General features: G+C 49.2%; 1 protein-coding gene and 1 long non-coding RNA gene across 2 annotated transcripts in view; one reads left to right on the top strand and one right to left on the bottom strand.

Annotated features, from left to right (window-relative positions):
* Positions 1-3,346, top strand: part of CACNA1H (calcium voltage-gated channel subunit alpha1 H) — a 251,909-nt gene extending 248,563 nt beyond the window's left edge. The window contains 1 exon segment of the mRNA XM_060260465.1: positions 956-3,346. Within this exon segment, the coding sequence (XP_060116448.1) occupies positions 956-2,119 (1,164 nt within the window). The 3' untranslated portion in view covers positions 2,120-3,346.
* LOC132588136 (uncharacterized) lies at positions 2,521-16,165 on the bottom strand. The gene is made up of 4 exons (XR_009556492.1): positions 15,925-16,165; positions 7,011-7,551; positions 3,817-3,952; positions 2,521-3,172 (listed from the first exon to the last, which is right to left on the bottom strand). It is a non-coding gene; the product is annotated as an uncharacterized LOC132588136 (long non-coding RNA).
* Positions 16,166-22,672: the final 6,507 nt, after the last annotated feature.

The raw sequence follows: 22,672 nt of genomic DNA, 5'->3' as shown, positions 1-22,672 counted from the left end.
TGATTGAGGCCACTGTGTGAGACAGGAGGCTGGACTAGATGGACCCTCACTGGTCTGACCCAGCAGGGCTCTTCTGATGTTCTTCTCAGGGGAAGACCTCGGCCTCTCTGCCCTGTTGTTGGCCCTCCAGAGGAACTGGTTGGCCACTGTGTGAGACGGGATGCTGGATGAGCTGGACCCTCACCGGTCTGATCCAGCAGGGCTCTTCTGATGTTCTTCTGAATGTTCTTAATCCAGAAGTCCAGTTGCACCTAGTGAACCTTGGTGAGCCATAGCTTGGTTCTGCAGAGCTCTGAGTCGTGAAAGATCACGATGGGGTCAGTGTTGCACATCTTCAAGGTACCACTGGGATTTTTGTTTTACTATAGTGGATTGATACAACTACCCTGCCTGAATCAGGGCTTTTTTTGTAGCAGGAACTCCTTTGCGTATTAGACCACACGCCCCTGATGTAGCCAATCCTCCCAGAGCTTACAGTAGGCCCTGAAAGAAGAACCCCGTAAGCTCCTGGAGGATTGGCTACATCAAGGGTGTGTGGCCTAATATGCAAAGTGTAGCAAAAAAAAACCTTCAAAGACATTGTAGCTTTTTTGCTACAAAAAAAGTCCCAGCTAGAATGATCCACCAATGTAAGCTTTCATGTGCTTGAAAGCCCTGTAGCACCTTAGGGAAGCCGAAGTTTTCCAGGGCATGAGCTTTCAAGAGTCAGCGCTCCCTAAATCGGGTATCTGAGAAATGAAGTTTTGATGCTCGAAAGCTCATACCTCAAATTTCTTATTGCTCCCTAAGGTGCGACTGGATTCGAATCTAGCTCTTCCGCTGCAGACTGGCATGGCCACCCCAATAACCGGGGAGATAATCAAAATACCCCAATTTTTTTCTCTCGGCCCAGGAACTCCAGGTTTTCCCCCACCGCTGAGTTTTAAGTCCTTGTTCTCTTCTCTTGGTGTGGTAGGAAGCCGTCCAAAGGGATTCTTTGGATGGTCAGAACGCAGACCCCAATGGGAGCAAGACAGCGGAGACCTGCGAGAACCCACCTACCCGGAAGCTGTCCCAGAGCACCCTGGGCCCACCTCTGTTCCCTCCGCCCCCTGTGTCCCTGCCTGGGGCGTCTCCGCTCCCCCCTGCTTCACCCCACAGGCCCACGAGCATCAGTACCCACAAGCACACCTTCCATCAGCATAGCATCCCCAGCCGGCCTTCCAGTCGCAACAGCAACTCCGACAGTCTCCTCTTCGAGTCCTCTGACTTGGCCGACGAAGAGGTCAGTCACATCAACAGCTCCGCGAGAGAGTGGGCCCACCGGCAAGACAGCGGGGACCTCTCGGACTCCCCTTTCCTCTCGCCCCCCGTGTCCCCTTTCCCCCCGAAGAATGGCAGTACCACCAGCCTGACGGGGGGGAACGTCAAAGAGAAAGACTTGAAGAAGTTCTACAGCGTGGACACGCGCGGGTTCTTGGCCAAGCCGTGCTGGGCAGATGAACAAAGACGGCACTCCATCGAGATCTGCCCGTCCATCACCGACGGCGAGCGTGGCTTCACAGAGTCCACCGAGGAGAGGAAGCGGGTTCCTCTCCACGTCGAGTCCGAGTACATCCACGGGGTGCGGCGGAAGAAGAAAATGAGCCCCCCTTGCATTTCTATAGATCCTCCCATGGAGGAAGAAAGCAATGCATCCGCGCGAACCAAAGCATCCGAGAACAGCTTGCTGAGGAGAAGGACGCCATCTTGCGAGTCCACCGCTTACAGGGACTCTTTGGAGCTTGCTGACAACCAGCCTGGAGAGCAGGCCGCCAAGGTGGAACGCCGCCCTCCCCCAATCTGCCGAGGGGAGCACCTGACAATCCCAAACTTCTCCTACGAACAGGCCGATGTCAGCTCGGCCGGCAGCCTCTCAGACCGCCTCTCGGACAGTGGCCTGGTGGTTCTCCCCTCGGCGGATACCCCATCTGAAAACGCCACGGCCCCCGAGCCGAAAAAGATGGACCATTTGAAAACTCAAAGCACCGACCCTGAGAGAAACCGAGAACTTCTCGGTGGGACAAAAAGCCCCCTACGGAAACACGGGCCGGTCCCCACAGTCCCTCTGACAGATGAACCCGTTGACGAACCGGTATAGCTTCCAAGGGGGGGAGGTCTAGCGAGAGCATTTAAGGGCTTGCCACCAAAGGTGGAAAACGATTGAAAAGCCAGAATTCCGTGGCTGATTCCAAAACGTTTCTTCAAAGCGCTGTGAAGGTTTTGTTGTTGGGGGTTTGGTTTTTTTGTTTTTTTTTTTAAAAAACAAAAAAGAATCAAAGAGAAGCTGGTTTTGAAAACAGCACCACGGTTCAGGGTAAAAGAAAGGGGAATATTTTCCTTTCTGTGCAGTACACGGAGTACCTTTTCCCAGTGTTCTTTTCCCTCCCCCCTTTCCCTTCCTTCTGGCGTGGCCTGGATCACATTGATTTGGGTTTCGGGCCTTTGTTTTATCTTTTTTAAAGAAACAAAAAAAAAAAATAGGATTTTAAAAAAAAAAACTTTTTTTGACTTTTCAAAAAAAGGCACTTTTTATTAATTGCACGGGAGTTGTCACGGAAAGCTGAAGTGCCCAGGAAAAAATGGAATTTGTATATTGTCTGTATATCAGCAGTTATTATAAATAGAAAAAATAATGTATTTGAGAAATAAAAAGAGGAAAAAAAATAACATAAAAAGCCACACACACACAGCACCACACCACACAACACCCACAAACACACATGCTCACAAGTATTCACATGGAAGCTCTTTTCTTCATCATGCACATGTTTTTTATAAAAAGCAATGACTCCGATCCAGGAGCCATTGGTTGCACCTAAGTCCTCTTGAAATCCCATGATAAAAGCTCCATTTTTGGATCCCCTGCTGTTGTTTGGTCAGGCTTGCAATTCAATCCCGCGCAGGTTTACTCAGACGTTAGTCCGGCGGCCCCAATCCAACCGAAGTTAAGAGCTTCCCACCTCTCTAAAACCCACGGGGCTTAACTTAGCGACTTGCCACTTAACTTGTCCCATGGAGTAGAGCGCTGATCGTTTTTACTGGATAGAAGCCCCCTCAGTGAGTTTTGCATTTGGTCTCACCAGGGTCTTTAGAACTGCAGTCTCCGTCGCAACGATTTTCAAATGGATTGGGGCCTGTTTTATCCCTTACCCTTCAATAGAATTTTTTAAAAAAAAAAATTGCATTAACCAACAGAAGTTTTTTCAACTGGATGGAGTAATGTTAGATTTTTTAAGTGGAACTGTAATAGCAAAAGCTTGCTGTTATGTTTTGGACATTTTTCTCTTTTTTTGCCCCCAACAAAGACCTTAAGCGTATTCCCACATAGCTTACCTCGGAGCAACGTCCCTCTTCACCACGCAGCATCTGCGCAGATTTCACACCAACTGCTCCGCAGAACCAGGAAGAGCCGCGGCTTTTGCGTCGCAGATGTGAACCGCTAAAAACCAGTTTACATATGCGACGCAAAAGCTGCGGCTCTTCCTGGTTCTGCGGAGCAGTTGGTGCAAAATCTGCGCAGACGCTGCGCGGTGAAGAGGGACGTTGCTCCGAGGTAAGCTATGTGGGAAAACGCCCCTTCTCTGATTCTCCCTCCCTCTTCCCCACGGCCAGTTCTTCAGCTAACCCGATGAAACAATGGATTTTTTGGGGGGGGGGGGACACAAGGCAGCAAGACCCCCACGTGGTCAGCATGCTCCCAGCCATTAGCAGCGCAGGAGGTAAACAGAAGTTGTCTCCTTGATCTATATCGGTGCCACATCTTAGCAACAGTGTAGGAAAACACAACGGATGTACCTTGGCTGAGGCGACAAAATACCTTGACCTGGTTTTGTCTCAACCGGCCAGCGTCAAAATTCTGTCCCAGGTAATATTTTGGTGTTTCTTTTCTCGATACCCTCTTCCCGCTTCTACACTTCTTTCGATGTCCTCGCTACAGGAAACAATGAAAAACCAAAATCACTACTGAAATGTAGCCAGTGCAATAATAATATTAATAATAATAATAATAATAAGTTATTCTCATTCTTCATCTTCTTGGTACGGATCTGTCCTTTTTTTTCCCTTTTGCATATATTTGAGCGACGATCCTTCCCCCTTTCCGTTTGCGTTCCTTATGGAATTCAAGTGAAATGCTGCAATAATTGGAACTGAAGTGCACAATTACAGCCCAAAGGGAGGAAGGCGATTTCTGAAGTCAACGAGGGGAGAGGAAGCAATGCAAATAAATTTAAGAAATGTTACTTTCGTTTACTGTACTTGGGAGCAAAAGAACAGGATTTACAGGATATAAAAAACAGACTGTACCTTCAATTAAGAATAAGCGGTACTTATACCCAGGGCTTTTTTTTGTAGCAGGAACTCCTTTGCCTATTAGGCCACACCCCTCTGATGTAGCCAATCTTCCAAGAGCTTACGGGGCTCTTCGTACAGGGCCTACTGTCAGCTCCAGGAAAATTGACTACATCATGGGGGTGTGGCCTAAGATGCAAAGGAGTTCCTGCTACAAAAAAAAAAGCCTGGCTTATAGCAAAGAAGGTGAATTTGGAAACCTTTTCCGTATTTGATCTTTTTTTCTCTTATGGGTCAAAAAAAATTCTCTAGATTCTCAGTGGGAGATGTGGGGAGGTTTGGTTGCCAACTGTGGCTTGGGAAACGGCTGGTGATTTGGGGTAGGAGTTGGGGGGGGGGGTTGGGGGAGGGACAGATCTCCACAAGATATAACACCAGAGTGTCCACCCTCCAATGCAGCCATTTTCTCCAGGGCAACAAATCTTTGTAATGTGGAGATATCACTTGTAATTCTGGGAGAACGCCAGGTCTTACCTGGAGTTTGGCATCAATTGGCTAATGCCGATGACGTCCACAGGGCGTTTTTCCTCCCACCAAGCTGTTCTGGGATAATTCCTAAATCTGTGGCTGTTTATAGGCAGTCGCAGTTTGAACATGTTTTTTAAAAGTCCAAATGCACCGCGAGAGAAGGAAAGGTTGACATACCATATGTGAGGTTGTTCGCAAACTTGGGCTCACACTGCCGGTGAAGAAACTGTTGTAACCGCAAACGTTGCTTCTGCCTTCACTGTTAAAGCACTTTTTTTTTTAAAAAAACAGGGTTGTCAAACTCATTTGTTATGAAGGGCAGATCTGACATATATTAGACTTCGTTGGGCTGAGCCATGTCGGGCCGGGCCATGCGTGTACCTATTTAAGATTAGGTAGCAGAGATATAAACTTTATAAAGGACCCAAACAAAATTAAAGATTTTTTTAAATAAACAAACTTAAAACATGCTTAAAACAGCACTCACTCCTAAAGCTGCTTTTTCTGTATTTCTCCCATGGGATGCAGGGAACTGGGCAAAGGAAGCTCTGGCTCTTTCTCTCCTTCCCCAGGGGACCAGGAGGGGGATGAGCCTCAGCCAATAGAAGGGAGAGAGGCTTGGCTCAGTAGCTCTGCTGTGCAATTGAGAGAGCCTGGCAAAGCAAGCTCTGCCTCCCCACCCCTTCCTCTCCAAGGGAGGAGCCTCAGCCAATGGAGAAAATAGAGGATTTGCTCTGCAGCTCCTGTGCGATTGAGCAAGCCTGGCAAAGCAAGCTGTGACGCAGAAGGAAGCCAGAGAGAGGGAGAAAAAAGCAGATGACCACCAGTTGCTCGGGGGCCTGATAGGAGCCCTGTGGGGGCCTGATTCAGCCCTCAGGCCACATGTTTGTCACCCCTGTTTTAAAATATGCAATGTACCTTCATGGCTACAGAGTCTTTGAAAAACCAAAGGTAATCAGTGCCTATTGGCTTGTGTCTGTGTCATTCCCAGCACACACACACACACACACAGGTTGGGTAGTGTGGAGCAAACAGCCCACCAGGGGGAGTGCTGTGGCTCCATGTAATCCACAGCTGAAAGGGGGGACCAGGGGTGGAATTCTAGCAGGAGCTCCTTTGCATATTAGGCCACACCCCCTGCTATAGCCAATTCTCCAAGAGCTTCCAAGACTCTTTTTTGTAAGCTCTTGGAGGATTGGCCAACGCAGCGGGGTGCGGCCTAATATGCTCCTGCTAGAATTCCGCCCCCCTGGTGTTACGATTCCACCGTGTCAAGCTCACGGTAATATTTGGAATCTCCTGCCAAGAGCTGGATTACCAAAGAGAATAAGAACATTCCCAAAGCGATATTTGGGGCTCTACAAGTTACCTGGGAGAACTGGACCACAATGAAAGCAACCCCCACTTAATGGCTGCGTGGGGGACGTTTGCAATTCTGTGACCGATCCCCTGGCACCAAAATCTACCCACAGCCAGGCAGTCGTTCCGTTCTTATGGCCAAACATTGGGTCTGCACGGTAAGAAGTGACTCGAGAGTTGCCCCACCCAGAGAAAGCATTCCTTTACGACAAGACAGTTCCAGTTTTCCTTGGACCAAAATAGATGAGAGGTGTCATTCAGCCATTTTAATGGGTAAATAACCGTGCTTGACAAGAGGCACCCTTTTCTGCCACTCTGTCGTGTTTATATATGTCTCTTCCTCAAAGGAGGGTTTGCCAGGTCCGACTCTGGGAACACCTGGGGATTTTGGGGGGGTGGAGCTGGGAGCAAGGTCGTGACAAGCATCATTGAACTCCAAAGGGAGTTCTGGCCCTCACATTCAAGGGGACTGCCCACCTTTTCAATGCCTTCCCTCCATTGGAAATAATAGATAGGGGCATCTTTTGGGGGGGCTCATAGAATTGGACCCCCAGTCCAATCTTTCTAAAACTTGCTAAGATGCTATGCTGCAAATTTGCTGCCTCTACCACAGAAAAAAGCCCCCCCCCGAGCCCCAGATCCCCACAGAACAATTCTCCAGTATACCCTATGGGGACCAGTCTCCGTGGGGTACAACGGAGTGCCCAGCAGACATTCGACCCCCCCCATCCCACTTTCTGATAACCTTGAAATGGGGGTGGGGGGGCAAACCAGGGGATCCCTTTCCCCCCACTGGGGACTGGCAACCTTACCTCCGCGTGATCCGCAGTTGTTTCAGGCAGGTGCAGGCCCACGAGGGTAAAGGCAAAAATGCTTTCCTGTGCCAAGCCAACTTTGAAGCCGCGCTATTCTTTTTTTCTGGCTGTAGCCCATGTGGGAAAAGTCGGTGTCTGAAAGCTGAAAGGTGCCTTTGTGCTGGGTCTCCTCAAAACCGGAGCCGTCCAGAGGCGAGCCAAAGTTCCCTTCCTCATGTTGGCAACTTACAGCCCTCAGCTACGAGTATGTGCCCTGAGGTAACCGCCACTGGCTTCAACGGCGCTTCTTCTCACGAAGGTGTACAGGGGATCGTGGCCTTCGAGAAGCAACAAACTCCATTCCGTGATATGCCCATCCTAGGACCCAGCCCTCATTCAGTAGCAATGGTTGTTATAGGAACGGCACTTCCAAGATGGCGGCACTTCTGCTCACTGCCGACGTGAGACTTGCCAGGGCCTCCTTGGCCACTGGAAGGGGAAGAGGGTGTATGGTTGCCAGATGCAGGCTGGGAAACTCCTGGAGATTTGGGGGTAGATCCTGGGGAGGAAAAGCAATGGGGTACAAGGCCACAAAGTCCACCCTCCAAAGCACCCATTTTCTCCAGGGGAGCTGATCTCTGTCTTCTGGAGCCGTAATTCAGGGGGGATCCCCAGGTCCCACCTGGAGGCTGGCATCCCTAGCCAACAGGTTTCGTCCAGAGGTTACTGTAGAGCATCTTGCCAACTGTTAGCACAAGGGGCACCAAAAGTTGACACGCAGATCTTGGCAAGACTGAGACCAGAACCAAATGGAGCGCTGGAGCACTTCTACGGAATAGTCTGTACGAAACCAGAGTCGTTTGCTGGCATGGACCCCCGGAGCCAGTCTGAAACACAACTGGAACAAAAGGTATGTCTAAGGCTGGGGTGTCGAACTCATTTATTTAAAAGGGCCAGATCTGACATAAATGAGACCTTGATGGGCTGGGCCGGACCTTATCAGGCCAGACCATGTGTGCGCCTATTTAAGATTATATAGCAGAGATATAAAGTTTTTAAAGGACACAGACAAACACAACTAAAAAAAAATTAACTAAACAAACTTAATACATTAGCACTCATTGGTCTTAAAGGTGCTTTCTTTGTATCTCTCCTGTGCAATCCAGAGAACTGGGCAAATGAAGCTCTGGCTCTTTCCCTCCAGGAGGAGCCTCAGCCAATTGCAAAAATTGTGGCTTTGCTCTGTAGCTCCTGTGCAATTGAGCAAGCCTTGCAAAGCAAGTTGAGATGCAGAAGGAAGCAAGAGAGGAGGAGAAGGAGGCAGACGACAGCCAGTTGCTTGGGGAACTGATAGGAGCCCTCCGGGGGCCTGATTCAGCCCGGGTTGCATGTTTGAGACCCTTGGTCTAAGGCAGGGGGGACCAAACTTGCTTAACATAAGAGCCACGTAGAATAATCATCAGATGTTTGAGAGCAGCAAGACAAGAAGAAGAAGAATTGCAGATTTATACCCCGCCCTTCTCCCCGAATCAGAGACTCGGAGTGGCTTACAATCTCCTATGTCTTCTCCCCCCACAACAGACACCCTGTGAGGTGGGTGGGGCTAAGAGGACTCTCACAGCAGCTGCCCTTTCAAGGACAACCTCTGCCAGAGCTCTGGCTGACCCAAGGCCATTCCAGCAGGTGCAAGTGGAGGAGTGGGGAATCAAACCCAGTTCTCCCAGATAAGAGTCCACGCACTTAACCACTACACCAAACTGGAAGGAAGCCTGCTGGGGGAGGGAGAGGTTGAAAGAAAGCAACTTTAACATTAAATGCATTCTCCAAGCTGCTGTCTGGCTTGGCTCGGAGAAGTGATTTAAAGAGATAAATGCGTTCTCCAAGTCAGCTTATGGGGCAGTGGGGCCTTCAACAGCCACACAATATGTGCGAAAGAGCCACATGTGGCTCCCTAGCCACAGTTTGGCCACCCCTGATCTAAGGCATAGAGACAAAAATGGAGGAGCAGGAGGGGAAGAGGAAGACATACATTGGGGGTGGGGGGAGATAATAGGCCTCCCACTATAGCAGGACACCTCTATAGCAGGACAGAGAGACTGAGGCAAAAACCTCCTTTGTTCTAATAGCATGACATCACTTCCGGGGCAAATCTGGAAGTGACGCCATTGCATCAGAGCAATGCTCTTGAATTCACTGGAAACTATGGTTAGATGATAGAGCTGCTGGTGAATCCTAGAGCATCACGATGACGCAATGAATTCATCCCCTTCTGAGTTCATCCCCAGCAGTGACGTCAGTTGGCCAAAGCGATGGCCCCCTCTCATGTCCCTTTCCACCTGGTCTCCCGCCAGGTCACAGGCAACCTTCACAAGCCCAGAGTTGGTCGGCCATCGAGGCTGAGTTGCCTGTGGGGTGGGCGGCCCTACCTTCGCTCCCTCCATTGAGCACAGATGCCTAGGGCAGGGGGTACACAGTTCCCAAACCTGAACACCGACAACTTTTTGGGTTTCTACTTTCAACGCACTTCTTTTCAGCAAGCTGCCCTTCAAAGAGGTAACTGGAGTTTGGTATAGTGCAGGGGTGGCCAAACTTGCGAGCCACATAGAATAAATGTCAGATGTCTGAAAGCTAAAAGACACGAACGTCAGATGTTTGGAAGAAGAAAGGAAGATTGGGAGAGAGAGGTGGAAATAAAGCAATTTTATATACATTCTCCAAACTGCAGGCTGGCCTGGCTTAGTGATTTAAAGAGACAAATACCTTCTCCAAGCCAGCCGATGTGCGGGGGGAGCTTCAAAGCCACACAATACGTGTGAAAGAGCCACATGTGGCTCCAAAGCCACAGTTTGGCCACCCCTGATCTAGAGTGTCCCGATGAAGGCAAATACAAACAAAGGCCCACAAGAGAGCTCTCTCTCGCACGCTTCCCTCTGTCTAGGGTTGCTAATCCCCAGGTGGGACTGGAGGAGAGATCCACGCATTCATGTTGAATTAACCTCAAATCCTTAGAAATTCAATTATTTATATCAGGGGTGACCGACGGTAGCTCTCCAGGTGTTTTTTTTGCCTACAACTCCCATCAGTCCCAGCCGGGGAGGGCTATGTTTCGAGGCAGAGGCACCACATTTTCAACATAGCCTCCAGCGCCTCTCCTCCAAATACCCTCCACGTTTCAAAAAGTTTGGACCAGGGGATCTGATTCTATGAGCCCCAAAGGAAGGTGCCCCGATCCTTCAGTATTCCTTATGGAAGGAAGGCATTTAAAAAGGTGTGCGGTTCCTTTAAATGTGATGGCCAGAACTCCCTTTGGAGTTCAATGATGCTTGTCACACCCTTGTTCCTGGCTCTGTCCCCAATGCCTCCTGGCTCCACCCCCAATATCTCCTGGCTCCACCCCCAATGTCTCCTGGCTCCATCCCCAAAGTCTCCTGGCTCCACCCCCAAAGTCTCCTGGCTCCACCCCCAAAGTCCCCAGATATTTCTTGAATTGGACTTGGCAACCCTACCTCTGTGTCTCTCTCTGCGTCCCTGTCACTGCAAAGAAGGATACGAGAAACAACATTTTCATCCAGAGGTGCCTTAAAGGCTTCCAAGAAGAATGACTCGGTGCCATTAAGTCCCTTTCTTGCATTAAAAGCTTTAACTGGGCCAGGTTTAATGGAGAAAGTCAATTTAATTATTCATTCTAAAAAGCTTGGGCAAATATTGAGCACGTTTATTACCGTTCATGCTGACTTCTGTGATCTCCGAATGAGGAGAGATTAAAGGCTGACTTTAATTGAATTACTGGAGGCCGCGTTCAGATTTGTTTGGGCTTTTTTTTGGTGTGCGTGCGTTTCCCACTTACTCAAAAAGGGAGGCAGGCAGATTTTCAAGGCCATTCAATCAGAAATTTAATCTCTAAACATTAAGCATCCGAGAGGAGTGACTGCAGGCTGGTGCGCGCCGGTCGAAATCGATCTCTGAGGCAGCGTCCCCACAATAGGCTTGCCAAGTCCAATTGAAGAAATATCTGGGGATTTTGGGGGTGGAGCCAGGAGCCTTTGGGGGTGGAGCCAGGAGCAAGGCTGTGACATGCATCATTGACTTCCGGCCATCACATCTAAAGGGACCACACACCTTTTCAATGCCTTCCCTCCATCGGAAAGAATGAAGGAGAAGGGCACCTTCTTTAGGGGCTCATAGAATTAGACTCCCTGGTCCAACCTTTTTGAAACTTGGGGGGTCTTTTGGGGAGAGGCACCAGATGCTATGCTGAAAATTTAGTGCCACTACCACAAATAACAGCCCCCCCAGACCAATCCTCCATTATACTCTATGGGGATCGTTCTCCATAAGGAATAATGGAGTGTCCAGCAGACATCTCTCCCCCCCCTGCTTTCTGATGTGGGGCCTCCAAACTGGAGGATCCCCTGCCCCCCACCTGGGGACTGCCCCCCACCTAGTCAACAAGACCGCTTAACACAGCTTAGTTACTGCTTGGTAGACTTTAAGCAGCCCCTTTGTCCGCTCCAGGTTGAGAGAGTAAAAATAAGAAGGGTATTTTTTGCCTGTACGTTCTTCAGAAGAACGGGAGTGGATTTTGTCAATGGCCTGCGAGGATCCTTGCTGAGAATCCTGGAACGACTAGCTTACTTATTACCTTTTTTATCCAGTCCTCCGTTTGTTTGTTCCTTACAACACCCCTGCAAGGCAGATTAGACCGAGAGAGAGAGAGAGTCCCACTGTCCCCAAGATCAGCCAATGGGCTCCAGAGCTGAGGAACTCTCTGCATAATACATTCCCTCCCAGGTCCACCCCTTGGTCTGGTTGGCCAAAGTGGTCTGGAGACTGGACCTTCTAGTTGTACCTTCTGATATCATAGAGTCCCCATAGAGCCAGTTTGGGGCGGGGGAGTTAAGTGCACGGACTCTTATCTGGGGGGACTGGGTTTCACCCCCCACTCCTCCACTTGCAGCTGCTGGAATGGCCTCGGGTCAGCCATAGCTCTCTTATCTGGGAGAACCGGGTTTGATTCCCCCACTCCTCCACTTGCAGCTGCTGGAATGGCCTTGATTCAGCCAGAGCTCTCTTATCTGGGAGGACCGGGTTTGATTCCCCACTCCTCCACTTGCAGCTGCTGGAATGGCCTTGGGTCAGCCAGAGCTCTCTTATCTGGGAGAACCGGATGTGATTCCCCACTCCTCCACTTGCACCTGCTGGAATGGCCTTGGGTCAGCCAGAGCTCTCTTATCTGGGAGAACAGGGTTTGATTCCCCACTCCTCCACTTGCAGCTGCTGGAATGGCCTTGGGTCAGCCAGCGCTCTCTTATCTGGGAGAACCGGGTTTGATTCCCCACTCCTCCACTTGCAGCTGCTGGAATGGCCTCGGGTCAGCCAGAGCTCTCACAGAGTTGTCCTTGAAAGAGCAGTTTCTGCCAGAGCTCTCTCAGCCCCACCTACCTCACAGAGTTCTGTTGTGAGGGGGGGGGGGGAGGTAAAGGAGATTGTGAGCTGCTCTGAAATTAAGAGTAGAGGATGGGGTATAAATCCGGTATCATCATCTTCTATTTTCTCCTTGGGATTGAAATCTGTCTCTTAGAGATCTTAAGAGTCTGGCAACCCTAGTACAGGAGAATTTATCCTTCCCAACATCCCACACACCAGCAGTCAGAAACAGCCCTTTCCAGAAAGAGTTTTGCTACATCACCTGCTTTTGAGGGAAGATCACTTTTGGTAGCTCAGTAAGGTTGCCAAGTCCAATTCAAGAAATATCTGGGGACTTTGGGGGTGGAGCCAGGAGACTTTGGGGGTGGAGCCAGGAGCAAGGATGTGACAAGCATAATTGAATTCCACGGGGAATTCTGGCCACACAGATTTAAAGGGACTGCACACCTTTTAAATGCCTTCCCTCCATTGGAAATAATGAAGGACAGGGGCACCTTCTTTGGGGGCTCATAGAATTGGACCCCCGGGTCCAATCTTTTTGAAACTTGAAAGGTGTTTTGAGAAGAGGCCCTAGATGCTCTGCTGAAACTTTGGTGCCTCTACCTCAAAACACAAGCCCCCCCAGAGCCCCAGATAACTGCAATTCTCCATTACACCCTATGGGAATCGGTCTCCATAGGGAATAATGGAGCACCTAGCAGGCATTTCCCTCCCCGCCCCTTTCTTTCTGATGATCCTGAAACGGGGGAGGACCTTCAAAGCAGGGGATCTCCTGCCCGCCCCCCCCCCCGGGGATTGGCAATCCTAACGCAGAGGTAGGCAATGCAAACCAAAGGACTGCTCATATCTAGCTTACAGTCCACCTGTAACCAAGATCTTCTTCACACACACACAACTACCCCGAAGTGCCACCCCCCCAATCCAGCATGAGTGTCTCTTGGTTTTGTTACCCACATGTAGAACTCTGCCCTTATTCTTCCTGCATTGCATCCTATCCATTTCCCCAATAGGTTCGGATCTCATTGAATTCTATCTCTGTCTTCGCGGCGAAGAGGGGTTTCCCAATTTGGGGGGCAATTTGCAAATGTCTTGAGTTGTCCCCCTCCCCCTCCTTATCCATTTATAACAACATCGAAAAGGACCAGAACCAAGCTCTTTGCCCCCTCCCCACGGGATACCTCTCTACAATCAGACGGAATCTCGTTGACAAGTACTCAGTGGGTGCAGTTCTCCAACCCGTTTCCCTCCCTGTGCTGGAGTCCAGTCCGCAGTTCCCCAGTTGACCCATCAGGACATCACGGGGGACCCTGCCAAAAGCTCAGGCGGGATACTGGGGAGCGTTCCCTCTCAGCTGCAGAGTCTGGTGAGCAAAAATTCTAGAAGATAGAAGATATTGGATTTATATCCCGCCCTCCACTCCGAAGAGTCTCAGAGTGGCTCACAATCTCCTTTACCTTCCTCCCCCACAACAGACACCCTGTGAGGTAGATAAAGATATTGGATTTATATCCCGCCCTCCACTCCGAAGAGTCTCAGAGCGGCTCACAATCTCATTTACCTTCCTCCCCCACAACAGACACCCAGTGAGGTAGATGAAGATATTGGATTTATATCCCGCCCTCCACTCCGAAGAGTCTCAGAGCGGCTCACAATCTCCTTTCCCTTCCTCCCCCACAACAGACACCCTGTGAGTTAGATGAAGATATTGGATTTATATCCCGCCCTCCACTCCGAAGAGTCTCAGAGCAGCTCACAATCTCCTTTCCCTTCCTCCCCCACAACAGACACCCTGTGAGGTAGATGAAGATATTGGATTTATATCCCGCCCTCCACTCCGAAGAGTCTCAGAGCGGCTCACAATCTCCTTTCCCTTCCTCCCCCACAACAGACACCCTGTGAGTTAGATGAAGATATTGGATTTATATCCCGCCCTCCACTCCGAAGAGTCTCAGAGCGGCTCACAATCTCCTTTCCCTTCCTCCCCCACAACAGACACCCTGTGAGGTAGATGAAGGATATTGGATTTATATTCCGCCCTCCACTCCGAAGAGTCTCAGAGCGGCTCACAATCTCCTTTCCCTTCCTCCCCCACAACAGACACCCTGTGAGTTAGATGAAGATATTGGATTTATATCCCGCCTCCACTCCGAAGAGTCTCAGAGCGGCTCACAATCTCCTTTCCCTTCCTCCCCCACAACAGACACCCTGTGAGGTAGATGAAGATATTGGATTTATATCCCGCCCTCCACTCCGAAGAGTCTCAGAGCGGCTCACAATCTCCTTTCCCTTCCTCCCCCACAACAGACACCCTGTGAGTTAGATGAAGATATTGGATTTATATCCCGCCCTCCACTCCGAAGAGTCTCAGAGCAGCTCACAATCTCCTTTCCCTTCCTCCCCCACAACAGACACCCTGTGAGGTAGATGAAGATATTGGATTTATATCCCGCCCTCCACTCCGAAGAGTCTCAGAGCGGCTCACAATCTCCTTTCCCTTCCTCCCCCACAACAGACACCCTGTGAGTTAGATGAAGATATTGGATTTATATCCCGCCCTCCACTCCGAAGAGTCTCAGAGCGGCTCACCATCTCCTTTATCTCCCTCCCCCACAACAGACAACCTGTGAGGTGGGTGGGGCTGAGAGAGCTCTCCCACAAGCTGCCCTTTCATGGATAGCTCTGCGAGAGCTATGGCTGACCCAAGCCCATTCCAGCTGCTGCAGGTGGAGGAGTAAGGAATCAAATCCAGTTCTCCCAGTTAAGAGTCCACACACTTCACCACTACACCAAACTGGCTCTCGCGAAGACAAAAATGTGTGAGCTGGAGGCTAAAAATGGATTTTAGAAAAAAAAACTCGTTAAAATAAAGAGCCCAAGAAACAAACAGTCACTGTTCACATCATGACCCATGGACCACTGGAAGATCCCCCACCTTACCACCTTTGTGTTTGGATATGCCGTATCGGTGTTCCCTCTAAGCTGAGTTAGACTGTCTGCCGGGCACTTCATTATTCCCTATGGAGACTGATTCCCATAGGGTATAATGGAGAATTGATCTGGGGGTATCTGGGGCTCTGGAGGGGCTGTTTTTTGAGGTAGAGGCACCAAATTTTCAGCATAGCATCTGATGACTCTCCACAAAATGCTCTCCAGGTTTCAAAAATATTGGACCAGGGGGGTCCAATTCTATGAGCCCCAAAAGAAGGTGCCCCTATCCTTCATTATTTCTAATACAGGGAGGGCATTTTAAAGGTGTGCGGTTCCTTTAAATGTGATGGCCAGAACTCCCTTTGGAGTTCAATTGTGCTTGTCACAACTTTGCTTATGGCTCCACCCCCAAAGTCTCCTGGCTCCACCCCCAAAGTCCCCAGATATTTCTTGAATTGGACTGGGCAACCCTACTGACATAACAAAAGATTTAAACAAAGGTTTATTTTAACCGTGCGGGCCAGCCTCCAACGCAATGTGATTAAAGAATAACAAAAGCTTCAAAGCTAACTAATACCTTAACCTTCAGGTGTATTGTAAGAAGCCAAAAATGATCCAGAGTCCCTCAGGCTCTCCCTCCTGGGATGGTCTGGCCAAGTCCACCAGGGTTCCAAAATATTCTTGCTGACCCTTTGGTCACTCAGCAAGGAGACAAAGGCTAAAACTAAGAGGAAAACTCTTATTTTTCTAACCCACCAGCCTCTAATGGGCCCTCAGGGCCCCATATCCTGCAGCTGGTGGCTGCATCCTGCAGCTACAGCAGAAAGGGAGAGATCCTCGGACACTTAAATCGACTTAAAACTTTCCCCCGGCAGTGCTACAGACAGCCGTCTAGCCTCTGTTTTAAAACCTTCTAGGAAGCAGAGCCCACCACCTCTCAAGGAAACCTCTTCCCCTGAGGAAATGTTCTGTTATGAAGTTTGGCTGAAAAGACGACTTGTGATTGAATTCCAATCTATTGGTTCGGGCCAAAGTTCTGAGGCAATAAAAGCAATCTTTTACTTAATTCCAACGTTGCCGTCCTTCCCACAGGTAGAAAGGAGCAGCCTTCCAAACGCTTGATCGGATCCGTTCTCTTGCCTTTGACGGTGGCCCGAATGATTCATCAGCTACAAGGACGGATTGAGCACACAGTCCTCGGATCCGAATGTTCTCAAAGAGGTCGCGAGTTCAGGCGCCGACAAATTGAGTCTTTTTCTCTCCCTTACGCTCTGAGAATTGGGACAGATCTGGGCAGCTTCATCCCCCCAAAGTCCTTGATTTACTCCGTGTTACACAAGGATCACATTCCACACAAAAGGAATAAAGAAAAGGGGGGGGTGTTTTCTGCCTTAGCCAAGAAGCACTTACAGGAACGAGAGATGTAGGATGGGCAGTGACATTTTGTCATCCAGGCCCAAACCTTACTCGATTCAGCATTTTCATATTCCGCACAAAAACCTGAATAAAGTATATTAATTTGGGTGACTGAGTGGGGGACAAATCTTGGGAATCATGCCAGGAAAGAAATGGTGGAACAAATAAATGGCTATATGCAGTGTAAATAGCATGAGAATTCTGGAAAAGCACTGTAGTAATGGAACGTACAAGTAAAAATGTAGGAATGTCGCACGACTCGGGGTTGAGGATCTCGCACCAGTCTGTCCAGTCTGTGTGACAGGGGTTGCGTTGCTTTATTCTTATAGCCAGTTTGGTGTAGTGGTGAAGTGTGCGGACTCTTATCTGGGAGAACCGGGTTTGATTCCCCACTCCTCCACTTGCAGCTGCTGGAATGGCCTTGGGTCAGCCGTAGCTCTGGCAGAGGTTGTCCTTGAAAGGGCAGCTGCTGTGAGAGCCCTCTCCAGCCCCACCCACCTCACAGGTGTCTGTTGTGGGGGAGGAAGGTAAAGGAGATTGTAGGCCGCTTTGAGACTCTTCGGAGTGGAGGGCGGGATATAAATCCAATATCTTCATCTACCTCACAGGGTGTCTGTTCTGGGGAGGGGGGAGGTAAAGGAGATTGTGAGCCGCTTTGAGACTCTTCGGAGTGGAAGGCGGGATATAAATCCAATATCTTCATCTCCTCACAGGGTGCCTGTTGTGGGGGAGGAAGGGAAAGGAGATTGTGAGCCGCTCTGAGACTCTTTGGAGTGGAGGGCGGGATATAAATCCAATATCTTCATCTACCTCACAGGGTGCCTGTTGTGGGGGAGGAAGGGAAAGGAGATTGTGAGCCGCTCTGAGAATCTTTGGAGTGGAGGGCGGGATATAAATCCAATATCTTCATCTAACTCACAGGGTGTCTGTTGTGGGGAGGAAGGGAAAGGAGATTGTGAGCCGCTCTGAGAAATCTTCGGAGTGGAGGGCGGGATATAAATCCAATATCTTCATCTACCTCACAGGATGTCTGTTGTGGGGGAGGAAGGGAAAGGAGATTGTGAGCCGCTCTGAGACTCTTCGGAGTGGAGGGCAGGATATAAATCCAATATCTTCATCTTCTTCTTCTTATACATTTTTCTGTGCACAATCATTGACTAACAACGGGCGGAATAATGAGACCGATGTTTACCTTAGCTTTTTACCCCAAATGTGTATTCCAGGAATGAGGGCCCGCGGCATTCTTGCATAAGGCAAAGCACATGAAGGCTTAAGCCTGCCTTCTAAGTCTATAGATGAAGTCGGACCAAGGTTGGCTAGGCCGTTGACCCTTCCTTCATCATAATTACAAAAGAAAACCCTTGCTATTTTTAATTATTCTTAAAGGATGCAGTATGTGCATACACAGTGTTGGATCACAGAATCTAAATTTAAACGAGCAGCAGTAACCATGGCAATGGATGTCCCGGGTAAATCTCCGTTTTGACCCTTTTTCAGGCCGTAATTCTACGGTAAAGCTGCAAAATAAAGAAATGGAGCATTTTCTAAAAATATGTTAAATACAATTATCGGAATTGGAATTATTCTCACCCTGAAGAAGAAGAAAACTGCAGATTTACACCCCGCCCTTCTCTCTGAAGCAGAGACTCAGAGCAGCTTGCAATTTCCTATATCTTCTCCCCCCCACAACAAACACCCTGCGGGGCGGATGAGGCTGAGAGGGCTCTCACAGCAGCTGCCCTTTCAAAGACAACTCCTGCGATAGCTACGGCTACCCAAGGCCATTCAGCAGTTGCAAGTGGAGGAGGGGGGAATCAAACCCAGTTCTCCCAGGTAAGAGTCCATGCACTTAACCACTACACCAAACTGGCTCTCACTCAGGACAAGTCCTAAGGGAGCTATGGTTGACCGAAGGCCATTCCAGCAGCTGCAAGTGGAGGAGGGGGGAACAGGATTGCCAATCCCCAGGTGGGGGCAGGGGATCCCTCGGTTTGGAGGCCCTCCCCCCCGCTTCAGGGTCGTCAGAAAGCGGGGGGAGGGAGTGAAATGTCTGCTGGGAACTCTATTATTCCCTATGGAGATTTATTCCCATAGAATATCATGGAGATTGATCCGCGGGTATCTGGGGCTCTGGGAGGAGCCTCAGCCAATGGAGAAAATAGAGGCATTGCTCTGTAGCTCCTGTGCGATGGAGCAAGCCTGGCAAAGCAAGCTGTGATGCAGAAGGAAATGAGAGAGAGGGAGAAGGAAGCAGATAACAGCCAGTTGCTCAGGGGGCCAAATCAGGACTGTATGTCTGACACCCTGCTCTAAGCTGTGTAGAGTCTTGTGAGCAAACATTCTATTTTGTGAGCTCCTGGCATTAAAGCTGTGAGCCACTGCATATCAATTAGTTTGCTCTGGGGCCATTTTTCCTGCGCTAAGAGAAAAATGTGTGAGCCAGGGGCTCACTCCAACTCAGTTTAGAGGGAACACTGACAGAGCTCTTTACTTTCCTGCCTAATCTGTGCCAGCCCACTTTCTCCAGCCAAAAGGTATCAATGGGGACATCTAGTGGCCTAAGTCTCGACCGAGTTTAATTCTGAGTATAAGCTTTCACATGCATGCAACACAGCATCAGATACATCCCGGTGAACTGTGTATCTGCAGAAGTGTGCGCACACACGAAAGCTTACAAGAGATTCAAACTTTCCTCTGCATTATTCACGGCAGCGTTTGCTTCGTTTTCTGCCTACTGTCAGTTATAAACTATTTGATTTTTAACTAGTTTTTTCCTCTTGTATTTCAGTGCGTTTTGTCATTATTTACACTGCACGCCCGCCCGGAGATCCTATAAAGTGGAAAGGCTGCTCACAAAGTGCCTCGATAAATAAATGAATAAATGTCATGCAATGTAATAGTACAGTGCCTGCAGTACTGGTAAGATTACAGGTTTTCACGGCTGGCAACATCATTAGGGTTTGTAGAATCTTTCGGGCTCAAGTGCCGTGTTCTACTGGAGAAAGTTTTTCTTCCAGACGTTTCGTTCTCAGCTGCGGAGATGTTCTCCGCAGCTGAGAACGAAACGTCAGAAGAAAAACTTTCTCCAGTAGACACGGCACTGGAGCCCGAAAGATTCTACAAACCCTAATAAGAACTGGATTGCAAAATTGACAAGCCGGGCAATAAAATCATGTGATGTCATGAAATACATATGAAACCCAACTACATTTTCCTATCCTGCTATTAAAAAGTGCCTCCCCCCCAGCATAATTTCAGTTTACACATTCCATTGAATTTATTTCATTGTTTATTTACATCACACATACGCCCCCTTTCTCCCCAGTGGTGAGGCAAAGCAGTTCCCATTTTAGACTGCTTTAGGTAGAGTGTGTTTGTGTGTGAGAGAGAAAAAGAGTGGCCCAAGACCACCCATAGTGCTGCCAGATCTGTGTTGGAAAATACCTGGGGACTTCTGGATGGACGTGGGAGAGGATGAGGTTTGGGGAGGGGAGGGCCTCAGCAAGGCCCAATGCCACAGAGTCCCCCCCCCTTCAAAGCCGCCATTTTCTCCAGGGGAGCTGATCTCTACCAGCTGGAGATCAGTTAAAAAGCGGGAGAGCTCAAGGCCCCACCTGGAGGCTGGCAACCCTGATACAATGCCAGCTGGAGATCAGTTGTAAAAGCAAGAGATCTCCAGGCCCCATCTGGAGGCTATTAACAACGAGAGAAGTCCCCCTAGAGTAAGCAATAAGACAGTCTTAAAGGTGATAGTGACAAAATAACATGTAATACAAAAGCAGTGTAATATACAGTTCCATGTGAAGAACTTCCTGGAGGAGAAGCAATTACCAGCCAAAACATAACAGAACTCTTGTCCTAAACAAGAAGGAATGGTGCTTCAAATAGCAAGTTATCTTTTTCTTTATGTGGTGTCATTGTGGGATATCCCTTGTGTGAAGCATGCTGTTTCTGAATGTTGGATTGTCTATATTTCTCTCATTTACCCTCCCCCCCCCCTTCATCTTTCTTTCTCTCTTCAGTAGTGAATTCCTTATGCATAATAAATCTCACCGACTCAGGATGTGTCAGTAACCTTTGTAACAGTAATGTAAAAGCCTCTCCCACAGGTTCTCACCAAAAGGTCTTATCAGCATGGGAAGAATGTATGAGAACAGGAGATGTTACCATTCCATAGCGACCAAAGAGATAGTTGCTGGTAGCCTTTGAACCCTCAATGCAATTCACATCCTGTAACCCCCGCCTTTGAAGTAACCTTTAAGATGCTATGCAAAGTAACAACCTGTATGACTTCCAAGGCTTCTGTCCTTGGAGCAAGTCATAGAGTTCCGATAAACCAAGTCTTTGATTTAAACAAAAGCTTGATTATTTCGAAATATCGATGCTTGACACCTTGTTGGTAAAGGACTGAAACAGGTGTGGCAAAAGTCGACAACCTGTCCGGGGATTTTTCCTTTCCACTACAGAGAATTATACGGTGGATTCACCGATGTTGAAGATTCTGGACATATAATATTCTGGACTTTTTTTTCCTTTTGCAAAAATATGGGAATGGACGTCCATCTCTTAGAATAACTTTATAGGCATTAGTAAGGCTTTTTGTTCATATGGGACTGTATTTTACACTGCCTTTGTATTACATGTTATTTTGTCACTGTCACCTTAAGGCTGTGTCTTATTGCTTATTCCCACTGGAGGCTAGCAACCAGCGTTCCCTTTAAGCTGAGTTAGCGTGAGTCAGCTCACAGCTTTTAGCCTCCAGCTCACACATTTCTGTCTTAGCTCAGGAAGGAGGACCCCAGAGCACACTAATTTATGCAGCGGCTCAGAACTTTAATGCCAGCAGCTCGCAACTTAATACAAATAGCTCGCAACGTATAATTTTTGCTCGCAAGACTCTGCAGCTTGCAGGGAACATTGCAACAACCCCAGCCACCCAGCAAGCTCCCAGGGCAGAGTAGGGACGGGGAACCTGCCCCTCCTAGATCCTAGAGCCAGTTTGGTGTAGTGGTTAAGTGGCTGGACTCTTATCTGGAAGAACCGGGTTTGATTCCCCACTCCTCCACTTGCAGCTGCTGGAATGGCCTTGGGTCAGCCAGAGCTCTCTTATCTGGGAGAACCGGGTTTGATTCCCCACTCCTCCACTTGCAGCTGCTGGAATGGCCTTGGGTCAGCCAGAGCTCTCTTATCAGGGTGAACCGGGTTTGATTCCCCACTCCTCCACTTGCCAGCTGCTGGAATGGCCTTGGTCAGCCAGAGCTCTCTTATCTGGGAGAACCGGGTTTGATTCCCCACTCCTCCACTTGCAGCAGCTGGAATGGCCTTGGGTCAGCCATAGCTCTGGCAGAGGTTGTCCTGGAAAAGGCAGCTGCTGTGAGAGCCCTCTCAGCCCCACCCACCTCACAGGGATGTCTGTTGTGAGGGGAGAAGATATGGGAGATTGTAAACCACTCTGAGTCTCTGATTCAGGAGAAGGGCGGGGTATAAATCTGCAATTCTTCTTCTTCTTTTCCCCATCTTATCCTCATAACAACCCCGTGAGGTTGGCTAGGCTGAGAATCTGCGAGCGGTCACCACCAGCAACCTCCCATGGCAGAGGAGGGATTCGAACCTGGGCCTTCCAGGACCTTTGTCCGATGCTCTAACCACTAACCATGCTTGTTCCAAATATAATAATAGTTGCATCACAAATATCTATTAATCTCCTAATTAACAGCGCTGCAGCATCACGCGTTCAGAGTTTATCACTCTCCCAGCTCTCCGCCCCGTTCTGCACTCTCTCCCCTTCCATTAGAACGGCTCGGCGACGCCGCCCCGCCCTCCGCTGCAGCGGCAGAAGAGGTTTGTCCCAGGCGGCTCGCCGTCGGCCGGGCCCGTTGCCAGGCGAGGCGCGGCTTGCGGCCCTTAGC

This window comes from Heteronotia binoei, chromosome 20 (genome assembly GCF_032191835.1).
Source record: "Heteronotia binoei isolate CCM8104 ecotype False Entrance Well chromosome 20, APGP_CSIRO_Hbin_v1, whole genome shotgun sequence".
Taxonomy (NCBI): Eukaryota; Metazoa; Chordata; class Lepidosauria; order Squamata; family Gekkonidae; genus Heteronotia; species Heteronotia binoei.
Note: the sequence above shows the minus strand (reverse complement) of the source record. Positions and strands in the feature narration are given on the sequence as shown.